Genomic DNA, 20,724 nt, shown 5'->3' on the forward strand with positions numbered 1-20,724 from the left:
CTCGTTACTGGTCTCCAGTTGGACATTGAACCGTTGACCACAACTCTTTGAGTGCAACCATCCAGCCAGTTCTTTATCCACTGAGAGGTCCACCTATCAAATTGATGACACTCCAATTTAGAGACAAGGATGTCATGTGGGACAGTGTCAAGCGCTTTGCACAAGTCCAGGTAGATGACATCAGCTGCTCTACCCCTGTCCATCGTTTTCATAGCCCTGTCATAGAAGGCCACCAAATTGATTAGGCAGGATTTCCCCTTAGTGAAGCCATGCTGGCTGTCACCAAGCACCTTGTTGTTTTTCATGTGCCCTAGCATGCCTTCCAGGAGAATCTGCTCCCAGATTTTGCCAGGCACAGAGGTGAGACTGACTGGTCTGTAATTCCCCAGGTCATCCATTTTCCCCTTCTTGAAAATGGGGGTTATATTTCCCTTTTTCCAGTCGTCAGGAACTTCACCTGACTGCCATGATTTTTCAAATATGATGGCCAGTGGCTTTGCAACTTCATTCACCAGCTCCTTCAGGACCCGCGGATGGATTTCATCAGGTCCCATGGACGTGTGTACATTCAGGTTCTTAAGATGGTCTCGAACCAGATCCTCTCCTACAGTGGGCCCAAGGTCTAGGTTTTCACAGTCCCTGTGTCTGCCTTCCAAGACTCGGGTGCTGCGGTCAGAGCCTTTGCCAGTGAAGACCGAGGCAAAGAAGCCATTCAGAACCTCAGCCTTCTCCAAGTCCTGTGTAGCCAGTTTTCCTGAAAGTTTCCGGAGGGGGCCTATATTGTCCTTAGTCTGTTTTTTAGCCGCTACATACCTATAAAATCCCTTCCTATTATCTTTAACATCCCTTGCCAAGTTTAGCTCCAATTGGGCTTTAGCTTTCCTAACTTGGTCCCTAACTACCCTGACAACATCCCTGTATTCATCCCAGGCCACCTGTCCTTGTTTCCACCTTTTATAAGCCTCTTTTTTCCTGTGAATTTTTCTCAGCAGCTCCTTATCCATCCAAGGAGGTCTCCTGGCCCTTCTGCTGCACTTCCTTCTGGTCGGGATGCAACACTCCTGAGCTTGTAGCAGGTGATCCTTGAATGTTAACCAAGAGTCTTGGGCCCCCTTGCCCTCTAGGGCTATATCGCATGGAACCTTGCTAAGCAGGTTCCTGAAGAGCCCAAAGTCTGCTCTCTTGAAGTCCAGGGCAGTGAGCTTACTGCACGCTCTTCTCACTGTCTTGAGGACCTCGAATTCGACCATCTTGTGATCACTGCATCCAAGACTTCCCTGGAGAGTCACATTTCCAACAAGCCCTTCCCTGTTTGTGAGCACGAGGTCAAGCACGGCACCTCTCCTCGTCGGCTCCTTTATTGCTTGCAGAAGGAAGTTGTCTTCCACACAGTCGAGAAACCTCCTGGATTGCTTGTGCCGGTCCGTACCGTCACCCCAGCAGATGTCAGGGTGGTTGAAGTCCCCCATGAGAACAAGGGTCTGCAAGCATGAGGCTTTTCCTGTTTGTCTGTAGAGTTCTTCATCCACAGGTTCCTCTTGATCAGGTGGTCTGTAACAGATCCCCACAGTAATGTGTCCCATCACTGATTTCCCCTTAACCCTGACCCACAAACTGTCTGTTAACTGCTCACCTGTCCCCAGACAGAGTTCCATACTCTCCAGCCTATCCCTAACATAAAGGGCAACTCCCCCTCCCCTCCTACCGGGCCTGTCTTTTCTAAAAAGCCTATAACCTTCCATTCCAACACTCCAGTCAAAGGAGCCATCCCACCATGTTTCTGTGATGCCTATTATATCATAGCCCCGTAGATGTGCCCACATCTCTAATTCCTCTTGTTTATTCCCCATGCTACGGGCATTTGTATAGAGGCATCTGATCCAAGCTCCAAATGAATACCTTACCAGTAACAGGGAATCTTGAAATTGTCTTAACATTGGCTGTACCTCAGTTTTGTTCTCAGTGTTAAAAAGCCAGGCACAAGCCTACAGGCCTTTCTATGCAGCCGCTGGGAAAAGTTAATCCTTAAGGTTTCTTCCGATTACAGAGTGAAACCCATTTTTTCATACTGTCTTTCTATGCCTTTTACCAGAGTCAATCATTTTAGGCCCTCCCCACTTTCTTATTACAGGTTTCATTTTGTGAACTGATTTTCCTCTTGATAGCTAAGTAACTGTTAAGCCATGACAGCACAGACTTCAGATCCAGAGGAAATAAAGAGAATTGCCTCATACAGCCCTGGCTGAGGCCATAAGCATGCAGAGCAGCTAGCATGGCTGGCAGAAGTGTCTCTGCATGCGTTACAGCATGTATAAATTAAACATATATTACGCAAACACTGCCCAAGCAGTAAAATAGCTATATATTTCCTGGAAGAAGGCACTTTTTTGTGTTATGAATTGAAGTCACACACAAAAATACCGTAATTTCCATCTCCAGCAAAATTAAACACGCAGCTTCTCTTTTTCAGATGGGTAGTTAGCAGAACAATAGTTCCCCTTACTCATTCTTAAATGCCAGATAAAGTACTAATTGCACGTTACTGTTTTAAGAAAAAAAAATAATTATTAGGGATGGATAATTCTCTTCAGAGGAGTAAAAGTAACCTGAACCTTCACATCAAATTGAATGTAAATGAACCTGATTTTTAATATGCATTATTATCCTGACAATTATTTCCTCAATGTTCCTGTACTTCTCACTTTATCTGGATGTTTGTACACCCCTACAATTTGATGGTTCAATATTTGAAATAATATTACATATATAACACAAATACAGCAATTACTTACGCTGATTTCTCTTGTTACTGATAGACTTCTGAAAGGTCCAGAGAAAACTTAGGGAGTAGCATATCTACCTTTTCGGAGTTAAGAGTCTAAGACTTTTTGTCAGAATATAATGGATAGGTGAGATAACACAATGACAAAAGTGTGTAGTATATTATACATCCATCCATTACTCTTTCTTAGTCTTCATATTATTCACAGCTACATTCTGGATACCTAAGTGCCTTGGTTTGCAGAGCTGTTTTGCAAGGAACAGCAACCTAAGACAAGAAGACCCCTCTTGCCATCATTTATAATGCAATCCTCTGAACTATATCTCATCTTATACTTCAAGGACCTTTGGATCGGGCCTTTAATGACAGGGTTTAAGAATTGAGTTCACTCTGCCAGGAATCAAGTCAGACATGCCAAAAACATATATTTCTTAAAAATGAATATATAAACCACTCAGCCCCCAAAATTGTCAGCCATTTTTACACGGATCAGTAAGATAAAAGCATTTTAAGAAGTATTACGAGGAGACAAAGAAGTTTGAAGTATTGGAGGATTTCAGAACTGAAGGAAGAAACCTTGTTCTTTATTTCCCCCAAAATTGTCACCATCTTCTCTTAAAATCACACAGCTTCTACACCTAGAACTGTGTCACTGTAAGTACAGATAAGGTATTTAATTAAACTCCATCTTCTGTAAAGATGCAATGACAGCAACTCAAAAGATCATAAAACCAGATTTCAGATCATAAACTGGCATGCAAAATTGTTGAGAAGCTCCTCTGGCTGTGATATAGATATTCCAGTTTCTGGGGAAAAAATAAGCAGATTTTTGTTTGCAAAGCTGTTTTTTCACTCATCATAAATTTCAGGCAAACTGTTATGTTCTGCTCTCTTTGAAACATGTACAGTATTTTACCTTCCTAAAGTGCACAGTCCTTGTCTTGTTTGTGGTGGTGTGGTCTCAGGGACTTTGGTTATTCTTCCTAAGCAACACTGTGATCTCCTTCCCTGTGATTTAGTTTAAACAAATAGACTTAAGTATATTCTTACCTGCAGAACATATCAAATCTGGTTCAAAGTGCTTTATGAACATCGTGCTCCTTAAACAATACATATAGGCATTGCCACTAATGGTCTCTAGTTTTACTTTCAGGATTTAACAAAAATGCACTTGAATACTAATGCAAAGGAAATCTGAATTCGTAACTTTGAAAAAATTAAATACAGGGTCCAGTGCTTGGTTATCAAAACAAGTTCAGAAAGATCTAACAGCTGCCTAGAAAAAGGAGCCCTGTACTGCCTAAGCCAAAGGCAGGAGAGCAACCTGGTCCCACCCTGAAAGTCATTGCTTCAGGCAGCTAGCCAATGGGACCCACCAAAAGATGCGCCCCAGCCATGGGTTTGATCTGAACTCTCATGAGCATGCTTTCTTTCATAAAGCTAACATGCATGGGTGTCTTTCATATCTGAAATGCAATTCCTGCTTAAAACTGCTAACCCTCCAATTGCTGCAACACATGATACGGTTTCAGAAAGATACTCTACAAAAGTCCTATAAACCAAAGATGATGCCTCACATTTCTTCAAGGAAGAGGCCCTATATTATTTCCAAATAATGAAAATTACAAAATCATTATTGAAATAATGAAAATAATACTCCAACTTCCTGAGTAGAGGCTACATAAATAAAACTGCACCATTCCTTTAAGTCAAAGTGGTTTGATTCCTTTCCTTTATCTTTTTTTTTTTTAGCTCTTTCATGAAAGGAGGATCCTGATGCCCTACACTGATATCACCTTTCCTAAAAACACAGTGAGAAATTGTTAGCAATTGTATTTACCTGTTTCATGGAAAGTAATATATGCTTATGGAAAACATCACCACGTTAAGTATTTCTTACCATTATTACTGAGCACCCATAAACTGGTCATAAATTGTGTGGTCCCATTTGAAACAAAAGACAATAAACTCTCTGATTTACCATCCTGCTGTATGACTACACCATTTTGAATACAAGCTGTTCTAGTCACAAAGGACACATTTATTTTCTTGAAGCCAGAGACACAGATGGTGTAAACTGGAGTAGCTCTCCCAATTTCAAATAAAAAGCAGTGATTTATAAGTACTGAGGATTTGGCCTAAAGGTCAAGATATTTCTCTGGCTTAGAAAGCCCTTTTGGGGGAGAAAAAAAAAATCAATGCCACTTAAAACTCAGAACCTATTATCATTATCCAAGTCCTTAAGTGCAGCACGTGTTACGTATTCACAACACACTGAAATAGGTAAATCAATCTAAGACATTTTTCTCCTATTATTTTAACAACTTTTAGACAACTCACATCTTCCTGTACATTAAACCTAAAGAGAAAAACGTTTTTTTCCAATCCTTTATCTGAAACAGCCTTATATTTGAAATCTAACAAAAAATCATTTTTTATTAATTTCTCTTTTTTTACCCATTATAAGTTTATTTTTTCTTCAAAAAAAGAAACGTTTATTAAATTGCTAACCAGAAATTCTATCAAGCAGTCAAGTAATATAAACAGGAAGAATAAATAAATCAATCCATATACATCAATCTGAAACAGCAGCTGTTTCCAGAAAAAAACCTGAGCAATTATTTATGAAATTATGTCTTCTTCAGTGCTTCTGTATACAGTCCCAGTCCCAGGAGGACCTGATTTTCTGATGAGCTTAAACTGACAAATTAGAAGAGGAGACAATGTCATGGTACCAATTAGCAAAACCACTGCAAATCATCTCAACATGCATGTTTTCTATTATAACAGAAATGTAACAAAGACATTTCTTCATCTTAAAAACGGAGGGGACATCCCACCCATTAGTAACTTTCAAGTTACTAAATGCCCTAAAATAGACATATTTACTTTTGTGTGAAAGCAGCAAGACAACAAACAACATAGTGTGTGTTTCAATAAGGAACAGGTACCTACTGATTTATTCATTTGAAACAAGTTCTCAAACCTGGCATTATCTCTGGTGCTGAGAAAGAATTGTATTACTGGCACGCAATGCAAAATGGGGCAGTGATGGCTTAGCTACAGCAGGGGATTAGCACCCAGGGACGTGCAAGCTGCCATTGAGCTGCTGTGCATGCTTTCACACATTTCTTCTTTGTATCTTTGCTTCTCAGCTCACTCCTTCTCACCTGGAGGTGAAATGTTGGCTTCCTGCCTTTCGCGTGCTTAACTGTATGACCTTACTGTCACATTATGACTTTTCTTTCCAGTTATTTCCTGTGATTGTTAATTGTGGAGTACATGTCATCTTAAGAAAGAGGCTCCATCTGGCCAGACTAGCTGCTCTGGATCAAAATATTTAGTCCAGTGCCCACTTCTTTTCACCATGGCATCTAAGGATTACTGGTGAAGGACAACAGGTATGGCTGAAACAGCTCTCTGGATCACTCGACTGCAAAACGAATCTTGTTTTCCCCTAAAAGCTTGGTTCCTTAAGGATGCTGACCACATCTGGTTGTCCCCTTGTTAACACTTCAGTCATTTTCAGTTCTATTTCTCAACATTGCACACTCACCCCAACAGGCACATCCCTTAGCGAAGGGCAGAGTTTGAGAGCCCTAACTGACACCAGCAGACCAGACAGCTCATGACCTTTGTGCATGCAGGTGTACACAGCTCTTGCCCTGAATATGCATTCTCAAGTGAACACTTGAAGAAAGCACTTCTGATGCTGAAACTCCTCAGCTTGCTTCTATCTCGACAGACAGCAATTGACAGGCAAGGGCAGAGTCTTCAGGCTTTAACGAAATGCAATTAACTGTGGTAAGACCATATCCTCCCAGTAATGAACAAGTGTAATTATTTTCAAAGCTGGTGTTCTCTTACCCTCTATGATTCCATGATTCTATGCCTTTTCCTCTGGCGCTTCCCCATGCTCCCTCCTCTAAGTCTTTTCTTTCAGATCTACTTTCAGGTCTGTCAAACAAGATGTGACTGCTGTGATCGCCTCGTCTAATCTCATACATATCATGGGTCATCAGACTAGAAAAGCTAACTTCTAGTGAAACAGCTGCTTCACCTGTGGCAGAGAAGCCAATACCCCTCTGGCTCAAAGGTTCAAGAGTAACTTCAGTAATGGAGATTGTTTCTGTAACACTGTAACTGTCTCATTAGACTGAACACAGCAGTGATACTGCACACAATCAATTGCTACAATGCAGAAAAGGGATGGAAAATTAGAAGCTGTCATTGCTTTATATAAAAATACAGAAAATATATTTACCTACAGGTTAGAAATTACGTAGGCTTTCAAATTTCAGTCTCTGGTACTGACTCTCAGCTATGCAGTAGTTGAGCAATGGCATGTAGAGAGTAGCCATAATACTTTTTATGGCTGGCCTAGTCTTGCCAAGAAGTCCTTCCTCTTCAGAATACCAGAGACTGACTAGGTATCCAAATAAGGAGGTATGCACAGCTCTGTGGCATACCAAGTCCACCTTCCTTAGGCCAGCATGTTTCATCCTAACTCCATGAGAAATGCATAAGCTGAAATCCTGCCTTATGTCCCTCATTCTGCATTTAATGCACAGAGGTGGAGGATAAACAAATGAACAGACCTATGTGGGGTGTATTTGCATTTGACTCATTTCTCAAACTCTCTTTTCCAACATACAGTCCTATCTAGCAGGGAATGCAAAGCTGCTTTCTAGCTCCCTGGAAAGCAACAGAATTATAAAAAAGGTAAAAATTTCCACTCTTAACTCCAAAATTTCTACATGGGAGGGTCTCAGCTGCCTGAAATCAGCAAGAGCTCCTTTTTAAGAAGTCAAACCACTTATGCACTCCTCCCAACACTACATGACAACTTATAATAACATATTTTAAATTCCTAATGCAGTGGGTACCAGCCAGGAACAGGAAATGTTAATAATTATCCCAATTTCCAATCACTTTAACTGATTTTCACAGTAGCACGTTCACAAATTTCCTCCCTACATACGACTAGAAGGGGAAGAGTGACACTCTCTTTGGCAAAAGCCAAAGCAACTATGAAGCCCTGCAGAGCAGCCAAGGAAAAGAGCAATGAGCTGCTGCACATGGCGTGTCCTGATCTCACACCTCATGCACAGAGTTAGAGCACACAGCACAGATAACTACTAGATGTGGAGTTCATTAGGATTACTATTTGCAGTACTTGCTCACAACAGGCATGAAATTCCCAGGAAATTATAGGGACACTGAAGCTTTAACAAATGGAAATAACCAATACACAAACAGAAAGGGCTGGTCCTGGCAAGGGTTTGCAGGACCATTTCACTCATTAAAAATGTACTGCCTTCAAGTGAGTGCAGTTCAGATGCACACCAGCAGCTTCTGTTTTGCTTTTTAGGATGTAGGTATGCCCACTGGCACATGACTACAGTTCTATATTTTCACAGAGTACAATATGTTTCTATGGTGCAGAAAAGACAGTGAGCAAATACAGCTCCTTTAGAAAATCTGAAGACCATTTCCTCTCTTTCTCCCTCTGTAATTCCCTCTTTAGTGAAGAACATGGGTAACACAGACACTCAGTGAACACACTAAAAGCAAAGGGAATGTGTCATTCAGCACAGCTGGATCAAGGGGTCATTCTTAAACACTTTCCAACTGTATAAAAAAAGGACACACTGCAGCAGCCCGAGGACACCAGACTGTGTTGGTACCTTTACACAGTTTTCCTCTGCCCTCTGAGGACTGATGTTGCATTTCCCAGGAGCCTGCCAACTGTTAGGGCACACTACCATGTTATCCCACACAAAAGCAGGAAGGGTTAAAGAACAGGCAATGACAATTAATAACATCTTTTCCATTCTTTCACATTTTTCATCATCTACATCTTTCTTCAGTTTTCCCTAAGTTTCCCCATCTTTCTCTGTTTCTTTGTGCTCATTTTCCACCATTATTTTAATTTCTGGTTTGGCCTTACAATTTATTTTTCTTTGTTCTTTTCTCCCCACCTTCATAATTGTGCTATAATCCATATTTAAGATGCCAACAGCACGTAAGAGGATTTTTAGAAGAACCCAGCACAGTGAGGTGTTTATAAAATCCAGATATGCACATCACAGCTGCAGCCAGTGGATGCTGAGTGCATTCAGCAACATCTCTGGGGCTTCAACAGAACTCATATCCTCAGAGAATGTGGCCCTGAGGTGACAGTCTCCCTAGTATCACTGATATATCCCAATTTCCCACTCATGCAATTCCAGTGAACTCTATAGGAATAAAATAGAGGAGGATATTTAAAAAAAAAAAAAGAAAGAAAAAAGGCATAAGAATTAAGAAAATAATAAAGGCAGGCTACAAATGACAGCTTTGCTTGTTGACTGGAAATCAGGTTTGTGCAGTCCCCCTACTCAAAAAGAAACCTATTCAAATATGTCACAAATTAAAGGACAGCAAATGTATTCTGAGTACGGACTCAGATGCCAAATTTTCACAAAGACTGTTGCAGTAATAACAATAAAAACGAGAGAGAATTTTTCCTGTAACTGCTGCAATATTTTCTAAATACACTCAGCTGAATATAAAATGCAGTATTGTGCTATTTTTTTTTTACTAGCATATGGCAGTGAGAGCTTCGACAAGTCACAGAGGGCTGGGGCTTGGAGGAGTCAATGAGAAAGTTGCTTGAGATGTGCTCAGAATGATTTTATATTTTAGAAGCCAATATTCTTAATTTCCCAGCATGATTTTGTAAGAATCATATAACTTCTTTTTTCTTTTATGTTTATTATCCTCTAGATTCTGGAAATCTTTCTGTATGCTGAGAGCAAATTGCCCTGAAGTGACAACTATAAAACCATGGCAGTCCCAGTTGGTCCTATGCTAAGCAATTGTTCTCCCATAGCTTAAAAAAACATAATCAAGAACCATATGAGTGCCTTGGGCTTCCCGCACAATTTGCAGAGGAAGATTTCTTTAACAGACTGTATGATTATGTCCAGTCTACACTATCTACCACTATGTATTACCAGAGCATGTAAATCTGACAGTCTGGTCAGATTCTACATTCAAATCCCACAATTCAGATGCTTTACAGTGGATTGTTTTAACATAGAATTGCAAGACATAAAAAGCTAGACTTGTGTTTTCTGTAATCTTAGAGTGTCTTCTTCCCCTGTAATATCTGAACACAAACCTGGTTCTTGCACTGTGCAGTAATCCCACAGGATTAAGTCATACTGTAAATACCAGACAAATTACAATCGGATTAGATGGGCAGTCTGTTCATTTACACAACACAGCTGCACTCCAGAGTCTTTTCACTACTGGTGTCTATTTATAACATGAATGTTTTGTCCTTAAAGCAAATGAAGGCAGTTTCTATTTCATATACCTTATTTTATTATTTGTGACCAATAAGGAGCACATTTCTAACTCCCAAGGAGCCAGCAGAATGCTCCTTGAGAGGCCAAGCAGAAAGCTGTTCTTGGTACAGATCTGCAGGGCAACATTTAGTTTAAATTTATCAGTGAAAAGTCCCTTGGAAGGTCTACATTCATTTTTAGTCAAGTGGAATAGAGAGAATATCTTTCTGGAGGTAGGTATGAGACAGCTGCAGAATCTGATGAAATTTCCCAGGACTTGCCACATTCGCTTCAGGAATTTCTGTAAATTCCAAACTTAGTACTTCTGCCTACATGGGTAAACATAAAGCAGTCCTATTTATGAAGCTCACCAGGTAGATCTGATGTAACATGGGGTTTACAAGAGAGCTCTGATCACTTATAAAAAGTATGTTTAATAATGTTCAATATGTTTTGCACTTTGCCGAAATCTCCCCCTACCACTTCACTGGAATTATTTATAAATGTCACATCATATCCCTCATAACTGTTCCCAATTACAAGAATTATCTTGCCTTTTAGGTACAAACTTGATCCCATCCAGCACACAAATTTGGCATTATTGCATTTGCATTACTGTAAAAGCCCCCATAAGTGTGCCCCAAAGTGATGTGACCACACTGCAGTGAGCAATATAATAGAGCAGAACAAACACAACCAGAAAGGCAGTGCAGAATTTACTTCCCTGCTGTAGCAATACAGTAGCCTGGAAACCAGAATGCCTTCCTTTATCAGGTATAAATCAGTGCAGTTTATCACCTTGTATTTAATATGTTACAGCTGCCAAATAGGTATAATATCGCATTTACACTAACGTAAGTTCAGCTGTTCTCCAAACAGAGCTTTTCCACTAGGCAAGTGTCAAGAATTCAGTCATAAACTGGCTTTACTGGAGTTGGAGACAAAGTGTCCTGAGCCCACTTTGCACTCTGACAAAAGGTGTTACAGCTGGCTTCCACTGCAAGACTTGTCTTTGGCACCACCGAATGGGAAGGTTTTTTGCAACAGAAATACTGGTGCCAGGTTCTGCTTTCACTCACACCTGTGACTCCTGCTGATTTCATTAGGAGTTTCTACAGTTCACTAGCTCAGAAATACGTGTACATTGTGTAAACCTGAATACATGTGGGACAATGGTTTTATGATACAGCATATGAAAAGTCAATATTGGCTTACGGATTTTCTGCACAACTTCCTGCCATGCTTTTCTCTGAGTGTGCGTAATGTGTTATAGGTCATGTTGGTTTTCAGATCAATTCAGAGTATGGCCTTCCCAAGGAGTCACTCTATCACAGCTGAAAGCATACTCTGTGACACTGTATGAAAGGAGGCAGTGGGAAAAAGAGAAATGGTTTAAGCTGGTACTTCTGGTTGCCATCATACACACTGTGATCACTGGCCAAGTTAAGGGCAATCAATGGATTTTTTGCCAAAAACCAGCTACTGTTTGGTTATTTTGCTGTAAGCTGCTTGGACAATTACCGTGTCTTAGCATCCATCTGGAAAGAGTGGACCTGTGACATGGTTGGAAGATCCCAACTCATACAGGACCCTTAAAACTGTGGAAAAGGTAATGAAAACTGTTCTGTGTAAGACCAAGCCATCAATTATACTTCTATAGTGCAGTATGCACACTCAAAACTCTTACAAATTTAACAATATAAAACTAAAACAATTTTATCAATAATCACTTTTTTTCCTGTGAGAAGAAATTTATACAAGGAATTCAGACTTTCGTGGTACTTAATTTTTGCAAGAGTTTGATTTAGTAAAATATTGTGAAACTGATTATTATACAAGGAAGAAAAAGGAAAAATTACATCAAGAACTTACTTTCTGCAGGTTCCTTAGATCTTCTGCCACTGGAGGATTTCCTCAGGAGGCTTCGTCCTGAGGTAAAGAGGCTGGTTAGCTCCTCCAGAGGACTGGTGGGTGTCCGAGAACGGGAACCACTCTGAGATGATGACCCGTAGGTACTGACTGAGGCATTTACCATCTTTCCTCCTTCTTGCAATGTGTTTCTGGCTGTAGAATGAGGCACTGATGGAGAGCTTCTTGAGAGACTTCCTGAATGTACAGAGTCATAAGGTGGAGGTCTTTTGAGGCTTAAGGGGGTAAGAGATCTACCCATACTGACAGGAGAAGGTGAGGCAGAGTGACTTTTAGGATAACCATGTGGAGACTGTGTTCTGTATAAAGTAGAAGGATGAGGAGGTGAGGAGGTGTGCCCAGGGGTACTAGTTCCATGAGATACTGTCTGGTCTTTCTCCAGTTTTTGATGGCCTGATGTATGAGATGGCAGTGAAGATGGAGAAGCTCCAGCTTGTTGTTTGATGTAAGACACATTTTCTAAAACGGGAAGTTTTGTGACCTCTAGTGGAGTTAGAGGAGACTCGTCAGAATTTGGGGAACACTGCACTGGTGCTGGTGGGAACACCAGCAGTGGAGGTCTGTGAGAAAGCAGATTTGGAAATGGTGGGGGTATATCACAAAGCAAGCCCTTGGGAGTTGATGGCACTGAAGACTTGGTGAAATCTAGGTCAGGCACTGTGGGAGTAGCACACTGAGAAGAACAAGTGTGATGATCATATTCACATTGACATTTTGAATCTTGGCCTACATCATCAAATATAGGGTATTTCATCTCCTCATAGACAGCTTCGCTTTGGTCATCCTCGTCTTTTTTGAAGTCTCTGAGAATATTCCCAACCATTTCAATATAAACAGGCTCTTCTTCCTCAGTGTCTGGGGCAGGACTGCTGACCTGCGACAAAGAGGCATCCCTAGTAAGTGTCTTCATAGGGCCATGCTTTTTGATATACGTTTCATCAAAAGATGTGCTTAACTGAGTATTTGGATTTCGTTTCGGCTTAGGAGGTGGAATCTTCTTTGTGTATTCATCGCTGTGAGGTCGTGGTTTGGCTGACACTGAAAACAGAGCACAATACGAAGTTTTCAGAAGTATGTAACATGCTGTGCCAACCACAGGGTCTTTATTACAGTGTCATAATTCTAGAGCAGATTTCCTGGGACCAGCCTGGTGCCAGTTTCCTCTGGTATGATACCAGCAGAACACTAAAAATAACACCCTATTCAAAACACTCCTCATCATCCCCCAGAGTGCTCTGATGCTCCAGTAGTAAGTAGCTAGTGAGCACTTCCCTTCTTCAGAGACATCTGTTCTCTCCCAAACTCTGGACAAGGGACTTTCCATGTTTAAATATTAGGCTTTTCAAATACCACTGTGGGATTTTGAAGTCCCATAGAGTTGCCAAAACCATAAAACTAAGTATTTAAATGAACTCCTTATGGCTGCAAGGGAACAGTTAAGATCCTGGACATTCATACTGGAATCACACTGCAGTGACACAGTGATGAATCAAGACTTTTTTATTTATAGTAACTTCTAGCATAAAGCACAATTCTCTCAGCACTGGCTGAGAAGGAACACACATACAAATATTGCAGAATTTGCTGCTGTGGTAATTCTACTCATTTATCTGGACTCTATCCTATGAATTAATGAGACTTCAGTGAAGTCAAGGGGGAACATAGTATCTCACAGATTCAGATCCTTCCCAAGCAGGTCACTTCCAGAAACAATAGACCATTTTGTCTTCGAAATTATAAATCAAAACACTGTGATGAAATTCATTTGAAATGAGAGGTCAAAGGTTTCTTAGAAATTATGCCCTAATGAAAAATACCTCATTAAATGTTTGGATGAAGTCAGTTTTTATCCTAAGCAGACTCAACAAACTCAGAAACAAAATTTACCACATACACTAAACCTAATTTATATTCCCATAGGGTAAAAAGTCCTTGCGTTGAAAGCCCTGACACCTCATTGGTAAGTTTTCTGATTTAAAAAAATAATCCATAACTAGAACGTCAGCTTTCCTGTCTTTCAAAACATTGCTGCTCCTTGCAATTCACTGCTACAGATCTGTCACTGCAAACTCAGGGCTCAGAGAAATTTCCAGACCTTCTGCTGACCCATCAGAAAACAGCAGCAAATTTCTAATGTTAAACCAAGCAGGCAGAGTTAAAACCTCTCTTTTAGAGACAGGCTCAAACGTATTACTAAAGCCAGCAGCTCTGCCAGCTGAAAGACACTCCTTTGACAGTCTGCAAGGACACTGGCTCAGGGCTGTAAGATGCCTGCGTTACAGCATCTTACTAATATGATTTGGTCAGTATCAGAGAAGGATTCAAACCTAGTGTTATCACTTTGTCATACTTCTGCTTTGATTTGCTAAACAACCTCTCTTCAGTTCTTACAAGGAATAGCAGTAAAGGCAGATGTTAAACAAGATTCCAGTTTTGTTTAGAAATAAGGTGCTGTGAACGTATGCGCATACATGAAGTAATGAGACCACTCTTTGTCAACAGCATTTGTTTAAGCTTAACATATAACTAAGGTACAACGAAGCAAACTGAAAAAGAAACCTTGTCAGATTTTGAAACAAAATCCAACCTCAAAAAATGATATTAGGCTTTCACAATTGTTCCAATTAATGTGTTCCACTTTGCAGCAGGCTAAGGACGTGCAAAAGCTACCACAGATAAGAGTGTTTGGTAGCTTGATAGTTTTTCTCTATGTGGATATATCCTAATGCACTTTAAATTTGTCTTCTTAATTAACCCAAATTAATTTTCTTGAATGTATTAGGATAGACTTTTGGGAATGAGATGTAGGCTACGAGAATCATTTGGGTTTTGCAAAAAACATTACTCCTGATGTATTTCAAAATACTAGCAGATTTTTCTTGCCATGCTTCCAGCTAAATCACTGTTTTCTTTCTGTTTAGTCTGTTATTCATATATTATGTTCATATATGTTCTACTGACACAAACTTGATCTCAATCCTCTCTCCACACCTCTGTTAATCTGATTTACAACCCTGGCAAAAGCAATCTTCTTCAGATTGGTGTCATTAAAATGAAGAGACAGTCAATAAGACTGGCACAAACTGCATGATCATTTCTGAACATGTTTCCCAGGACCTGAACTCTACTTTAGACTGATTAAAGGATTACAGACTCTGCTGCATTTCAAAATTGTGTATTTTGTACACAGATGCTTCTTACAGTCTTCAGTTCTATGTGCACCTTAATGGTTACCTGAGATACAAATGTTTCCTGCTCCTCAGGCATCCTCAAAAGCCTGTTCCTTACACTGTCTTCTACATCTCTGTGCTACATTTGTCACATTGAAAATATGCTCTGTCTCACAGCCATATCCCCATTCTTACATCTGGAGAGACATTAGTGATGGACAAAGCAAATCAAAAGATGCTCTTGTGCTGGAGATCATTCAAGGGTAGTGTTAACTGATATTTTTTTAACTAAAATAGCTAGAAATGGTTAAGAGCATTGTGTTTTCAAACAAATACCTACAATTCATCATATATTCTTCTTTCCTCATTCCATTTTCACAGCTTTTATCCAACTAATGAGGTTCTGCCACATGGTCTAGATCTGTCCTTAGGTGGACAGATCCCACCCTTGGGGTTTGCGTACACAGCATTCACAAGTTACTACATACAGAAAAGGAAATGAGAAATGTAATGGAAAAATGATTGACATTCTGTCATCTAGTTTTGTATAGTATTTTTGCATGGGTTGAAATTGAGTACTGCGGTGACACACACAGATTCTCATCTGCCATTGCATGATATGTAGCATTAGCCTAAAATATCTTGGTGACATTATCAACAAAAAGGTCAAATGACCCAGTCTAGCTGTATGATATATAGGTAAAACATGACAAGGTGAAAGATTTACTTTCCATTTTCTATTAAAAGCATTTTTTCCTCTGCCACAGTTTATTTTATTAAAGCATTTATTTCCATGCGGTGGTACATTACTGAGATCTTTCTTCATACTTGACAAACTGGACTATTGAGACTAAAATTAAAAAGTAAATGCTTTAAATATTTTAAAAACCTTTAAAGGGTATAGAGGTACCTTTATATGCTACATAGAGCAAGAACATTTAGTCCTGTAAGACTTCCTAGAGAAAATACACAGGTAAATAGATAGGGTAAATAACAAAGGGACCTTTTTATTGTGACTGGGAACAGAGGAATTGCTCAACACCTACTGGGACATCCACTCAGCTGTACTGGGGCAGTGAGGAGGCAAACTGAAGTGGCTTTAAGAAAGCTGTAATGCAAGACACTGATCATGTTTATGGCAGCTCCATAGCAAGGGTTGAACTCTATGGCACACGTGATAATGGAATAAGGACCGTAAACTACTGCTTCAGCCCTGAATAAAAGAGAAAAAAAATCCCAGGAATCCTTAAAACAGACAGAGCTGTGCAAAGCTAATGAAAGGAGCAGGGAGTATTTGTACAGTTCCTGTGTTACCAACATTTGGCAGGAATAAATGTGCATGAATGCAGAAGCTCTGGCAAGATCCCATAGCCAATGAAAGGAGATTATTTGGCAATCTCCAGAGAGGAATAGGCAAGATTGCCTTAAGTACTTGACATTTATAAGGCAGAAAAAGCAATTGGTGCCTGCTGGGAACATAAACTCCTATGAAAAGCAAACCATGCTGACATATTGGTGATACACATACTGCCATACTGTCTGCCCTAAATGTGGAGTAATTAAGTACTTTTCATCATGGATTACTATGTCCTTGGTGCAACTGTTGCCAGTTACTTGCCCTAAGACTCTGCCACTCTTACATCAGAGCACATGGGGCCTCATCCAAAGCTAAACTGAAGAAATCAAAGTGAGGACTATTTCTCTCCCTGCCAGACGGTAGTTCCCTTTAGCAGCCATGTCAAAACGCACCACAAAGCTTTGTGAGTGCTTCTATTACAGACACACACAAATACAAGTGACTGCCAGGTCTCTGAGGAGCCTGAGCAGACTGGAGGTGATCAGAGGAAGACAGCTCAGCAACTGCCACATATGTCCCTGCTCTCACAGGGGCTGCCAGAGCTTGGGATGTTATGCTAGTGGCTCCTTTTTTGCATAAGAACCTCATAACAACTACAGCTGATAAACTGGAGGCACAATGATCCTTGCAAACAAAATTTAACTTCATGGAGTTCAGGCTGCTTGGCCAGGAACTCTCCATGTTTAATAGTGTCTTACTACCAAGCAATTATCTAACTCTAATAAACTGCAAGTGAAACAAAACATGAGGGCTGCAATAACTTCAATTCTCATCCAGAAGCAAGAAGCACAGTGCTTAAAATAGCCTTATGAAAGCCCTACTGAATAAGCAGAAGATGACATTTTTGAAATGAGATATTTGTAGCGCAAAGGTTATGCATAGCTTTCAGACATGCCCAGTTAATCCGCCTTTCGTAGTTAATTTTGGAAATACAGAATGCTTCTGGTCATCTTATCCTTTGAAGTATTTTCTTGCTCTTTGAGGAGAGACTGAAATATGGAAATGCATTATCAGATTGGTTTTTATTATTTGCTCACTCTGTAAGGAACAAGTGAAAATGTCTAAAACCTAAAATTAATTTCATCATTTTCTATTGTCCTCTGGGTGTTTACCAGCTTTTGCAGCTCGGAGACCAAGCTGATTTCTTGTGCTGTTCACTGTAACAAACAGAATAAAAGCACACGTAACAGGAAAATTCCTCCCTTTCAATTTCTACAAGAGGCTATATCACACCATTTCTTTCTAAATGATGAACTGATTTGGGGCCTAAACATTTTTGAAATTCTACTTTAGATGCAGAAGGAATTAATCTTGCTGTATTTTGAGGGATACCTCTATCAAAAAGAGCCTCCAGGAGTGAAAGCAAATAGAATTTCTTTAATTAAACCCTGAACATGCTGGATACTGAATCAAATACGCACAGATTCTGATTTACATCACATAATTCAACAGAGAAAATCCAGCTGTAGGGTAGCACAGAACCTATATGTGTATGTATAGGTTCAAGACTATGAGTAATCCCACTAGCTTTAATGAAATTAACTGCTTGTTCCAAGTTACACATGATCTTAAGTGCATTTGTGCACTAGTGCTTACATCAGGTTGGATTTCATCATCTCTGTGGATGAAGTTTGCAAATTCCTACTGAAACTGAATTTTAAAAGGCACAGTCCTCTGAACTGTGCAAAAGATCATCACTCAGAAGACCTGAGTTTAATTAATCTCTTTGTCACAGGCCACAGGGCCTCACCTGTCATTTCACCCCTTAAATGCCACTTTTCACCATCTACCTTTTGTCATTTTAGGCTCTAGTGTATTTTATGCAAGGCTTTGTTTTAATTTATTTGTTTCTATCAATCCATACACAGTGGTTCCCATCCTGGAAAGCAACAGTAGAAAAAGAAAATTTAAATGTATCTTTTGGAGACATGCAATGTTGAACGAGCATCCCTTCTCCTCTAAGGTATTTTTGTGAAGGCAAATGTTCCTACTCTGTGAATAGCCACAAAACACAGACACACACAAAGATACATCTTAACAAATGACTACAGAAATACCATCACTACGTTGAAGTAACATCAGAGAATTGATGTTACATCTCTGTCACAGAAAAAAAATGGGTTCCAAAATAGCATTGTCCTCACAGACACAAGTCCCTTCTCTGCAAGTTACCTCTTCCTTTTCTGAAAGATGCTAGTAGAAAAAAAACAGAGGGAAAGAACATGGAAGGTATAAAAGAGCCATCTGATTCATTCAAACAGCTTTGCAAGCAATAGGTGGTTTCAGCACAATGATTTCATGCAGTCCATATTTCTTCCCCCTTCTGGATTTATTAGCTTTTACTGGAAATTATTTAGACATTTAAAGAGGACAAAACTATACTGAAAATGAAAGGACTAAAAGACAATGTCATAAAATAATACTGTTGCATTACTTGGATGTCTCAAGGCTATGATTAAGGAGACTTCTTCGAAAGTATTCAGGTCCCTTTATTTTGGCTTACAACTTCTTTCAGCTTTTAAAATGATTGATTTCTGATTTCATTCAAAGTGGTGGAAACCTAGTGGTTTCAGTAGTGATATTCCAGATTTAAACACCAGCATAATAGAGAGCAGAATTGGGCCCTGCAGTTCAGTTCTGTGTAGGGCTGTGTATATAGGCCACAACACTGAATTCTCAGCCACAACACCATGGCTCCTTATAGGATGCATATGCCAAGGAAGCCATACCTGCCTCGGACTCACAAAAGCCAACTCACTGCACTGACTGCCCTGCTGCCAGTGCTTCTCTCCAGCATGGCAACGGATGCAGGTCCTTTTACCTGCATCAGCAAGATGAGAGCAGACCCAGAGATTCCAGGGCATTTCAAACACTCTGAAGCATCAGCATGCTGGAGAGAGTCCCTCCCCAAACTTCCACACTCCAGAGCAGACTGACTTGTAGGTTTTCTCTTCCACAGCCCTCCACTTCTCTGTGCATCCACCTGACACACTGAGCTCTGCTTATTATCCTTTCCCACAGTGAAAAGGTCTCCAGAAGTTTCCAGAAAATTACAAGGTGACCGAGTGTCCTTCCAAATGCCCAGCTTCATGTTTTCATGCAGCTTGAATTTTGCATCCTAGTTCTTTTGAAGAATGAGTAATTGATGTTCCTGATTTTTCCAGATAAAATTGAATAGGCAAGAAAAAGACTTTTTGAGAAATAATTACAAATTATTTGCAATCAAGCCTTTCTGTTCTATTCACTGAAGCTAAAAGTTATTGTCAATTGGCAATTGGCAGAGCCCTGGAAAGGCAGAAAAAGCAAGATTTTGGATAAGTAATAAAAGAAAAATCAATTTGAATCATCCTCCTTTTACTGGAAAACTGATGAACTGGGTGCAAATGGAGGCAAACAAAAAAAAACTCACAGTAACTTCTTTTAGGTTTCAATGGTTTCTGAGTATCCATTTTGAAAAAAAAATCTTTGAATTAATATGCCCATACGCAAGAGGCCAGGCTCTATGGTATTACATGGGTGTAAGTTACAGCAGTTCCAGTGGAGGGAGGCTCTGAGGAGGGAGAAGCGGGAGGATGACTGGGGAAGTGGGAATCTGAGTAAAGGATCCTCACATTGCCCACATATGCAACCAGTATTGCTGAAGTACTGGTTTGTTCTGTTTCAGGTGGCCTGCAGTCTGCATACGTGCAACAGATTTTGCAGCCAGTGCAACAGCAGCAATAAAAAATTCTGTAACTGTAGCTAATCTGAAGGGATTCTAGAAATAGGCAATTGGCACAGGAATTTATCAACTGCAAGCATCATTAGATGAATTACATGAAGAGTGTGCAAATAGAACTACTGAATCATGATTGCAGAGAAATTAGCTTGCAAAGCGTATGTGCTTGTTTCTTGGTGGCTCTAGTGGAAACCTATACAGAATCGAAGCACTGGAGAGTTAAACATGGGTATAACAGAAAAACAGCCACAGATCAGCAACGTGAGTAAAGCCCTTCAGTTTTAAAGCAACATTGATGGCATCTTGTTTCTCACCCTGGAGATGAAACCTGACCAACTTTCACTGTTTTACTGTAAATAACTGTTACTGTTCTATTCTTTCAGCTGCCCACCAACTGACTGCATTTCACACTGAGAACGATGGACAACATCGGC

The 20,724-nt window shown here is 40.1% G+C and overlaps 1 protein-coding gene across 1 annotated transcript in view; it reads right to left on the reverse strand.

Moving 5' to 3' along the window:
• Window positions 1-20,724, reverse strand: part of NYAP2 (neuronal tyrosine-phosphorylated phosphoinositide-3-kinase adaptor 2) — a 142,702-nt gene that overhangs the window by 44,817 nt on the left and 77,161 nt on the right. The window contains exon 4 of the mRNA XM_005150206.3: window positions 11,989-13,083. Coding sequence (XP_005150263.1) covers window positions 11,989-13,083 — 1,095 coding nt within the window. The remainder of the gene's footprint in view (window positions 1-11,988; window positions 13,084-20,724) is intronic.

The sequence above is a fragment of the Melopsittacus undulatus genome, chromosome 6 (genome assembly GCF_012275295.1).
Source record: "Melopsittacus undulatus isolate bMelUnd1 chromosome 6, bMelUnd1.mat.Z, whole genome shotgun sequence".
Taxonomy (NCBI): Eukaryota; Metazoa; Chordata; class Aves; order Psittaciformes; family Psittaculidae; genus Melopsittacus; species Melopsittacus undulatus.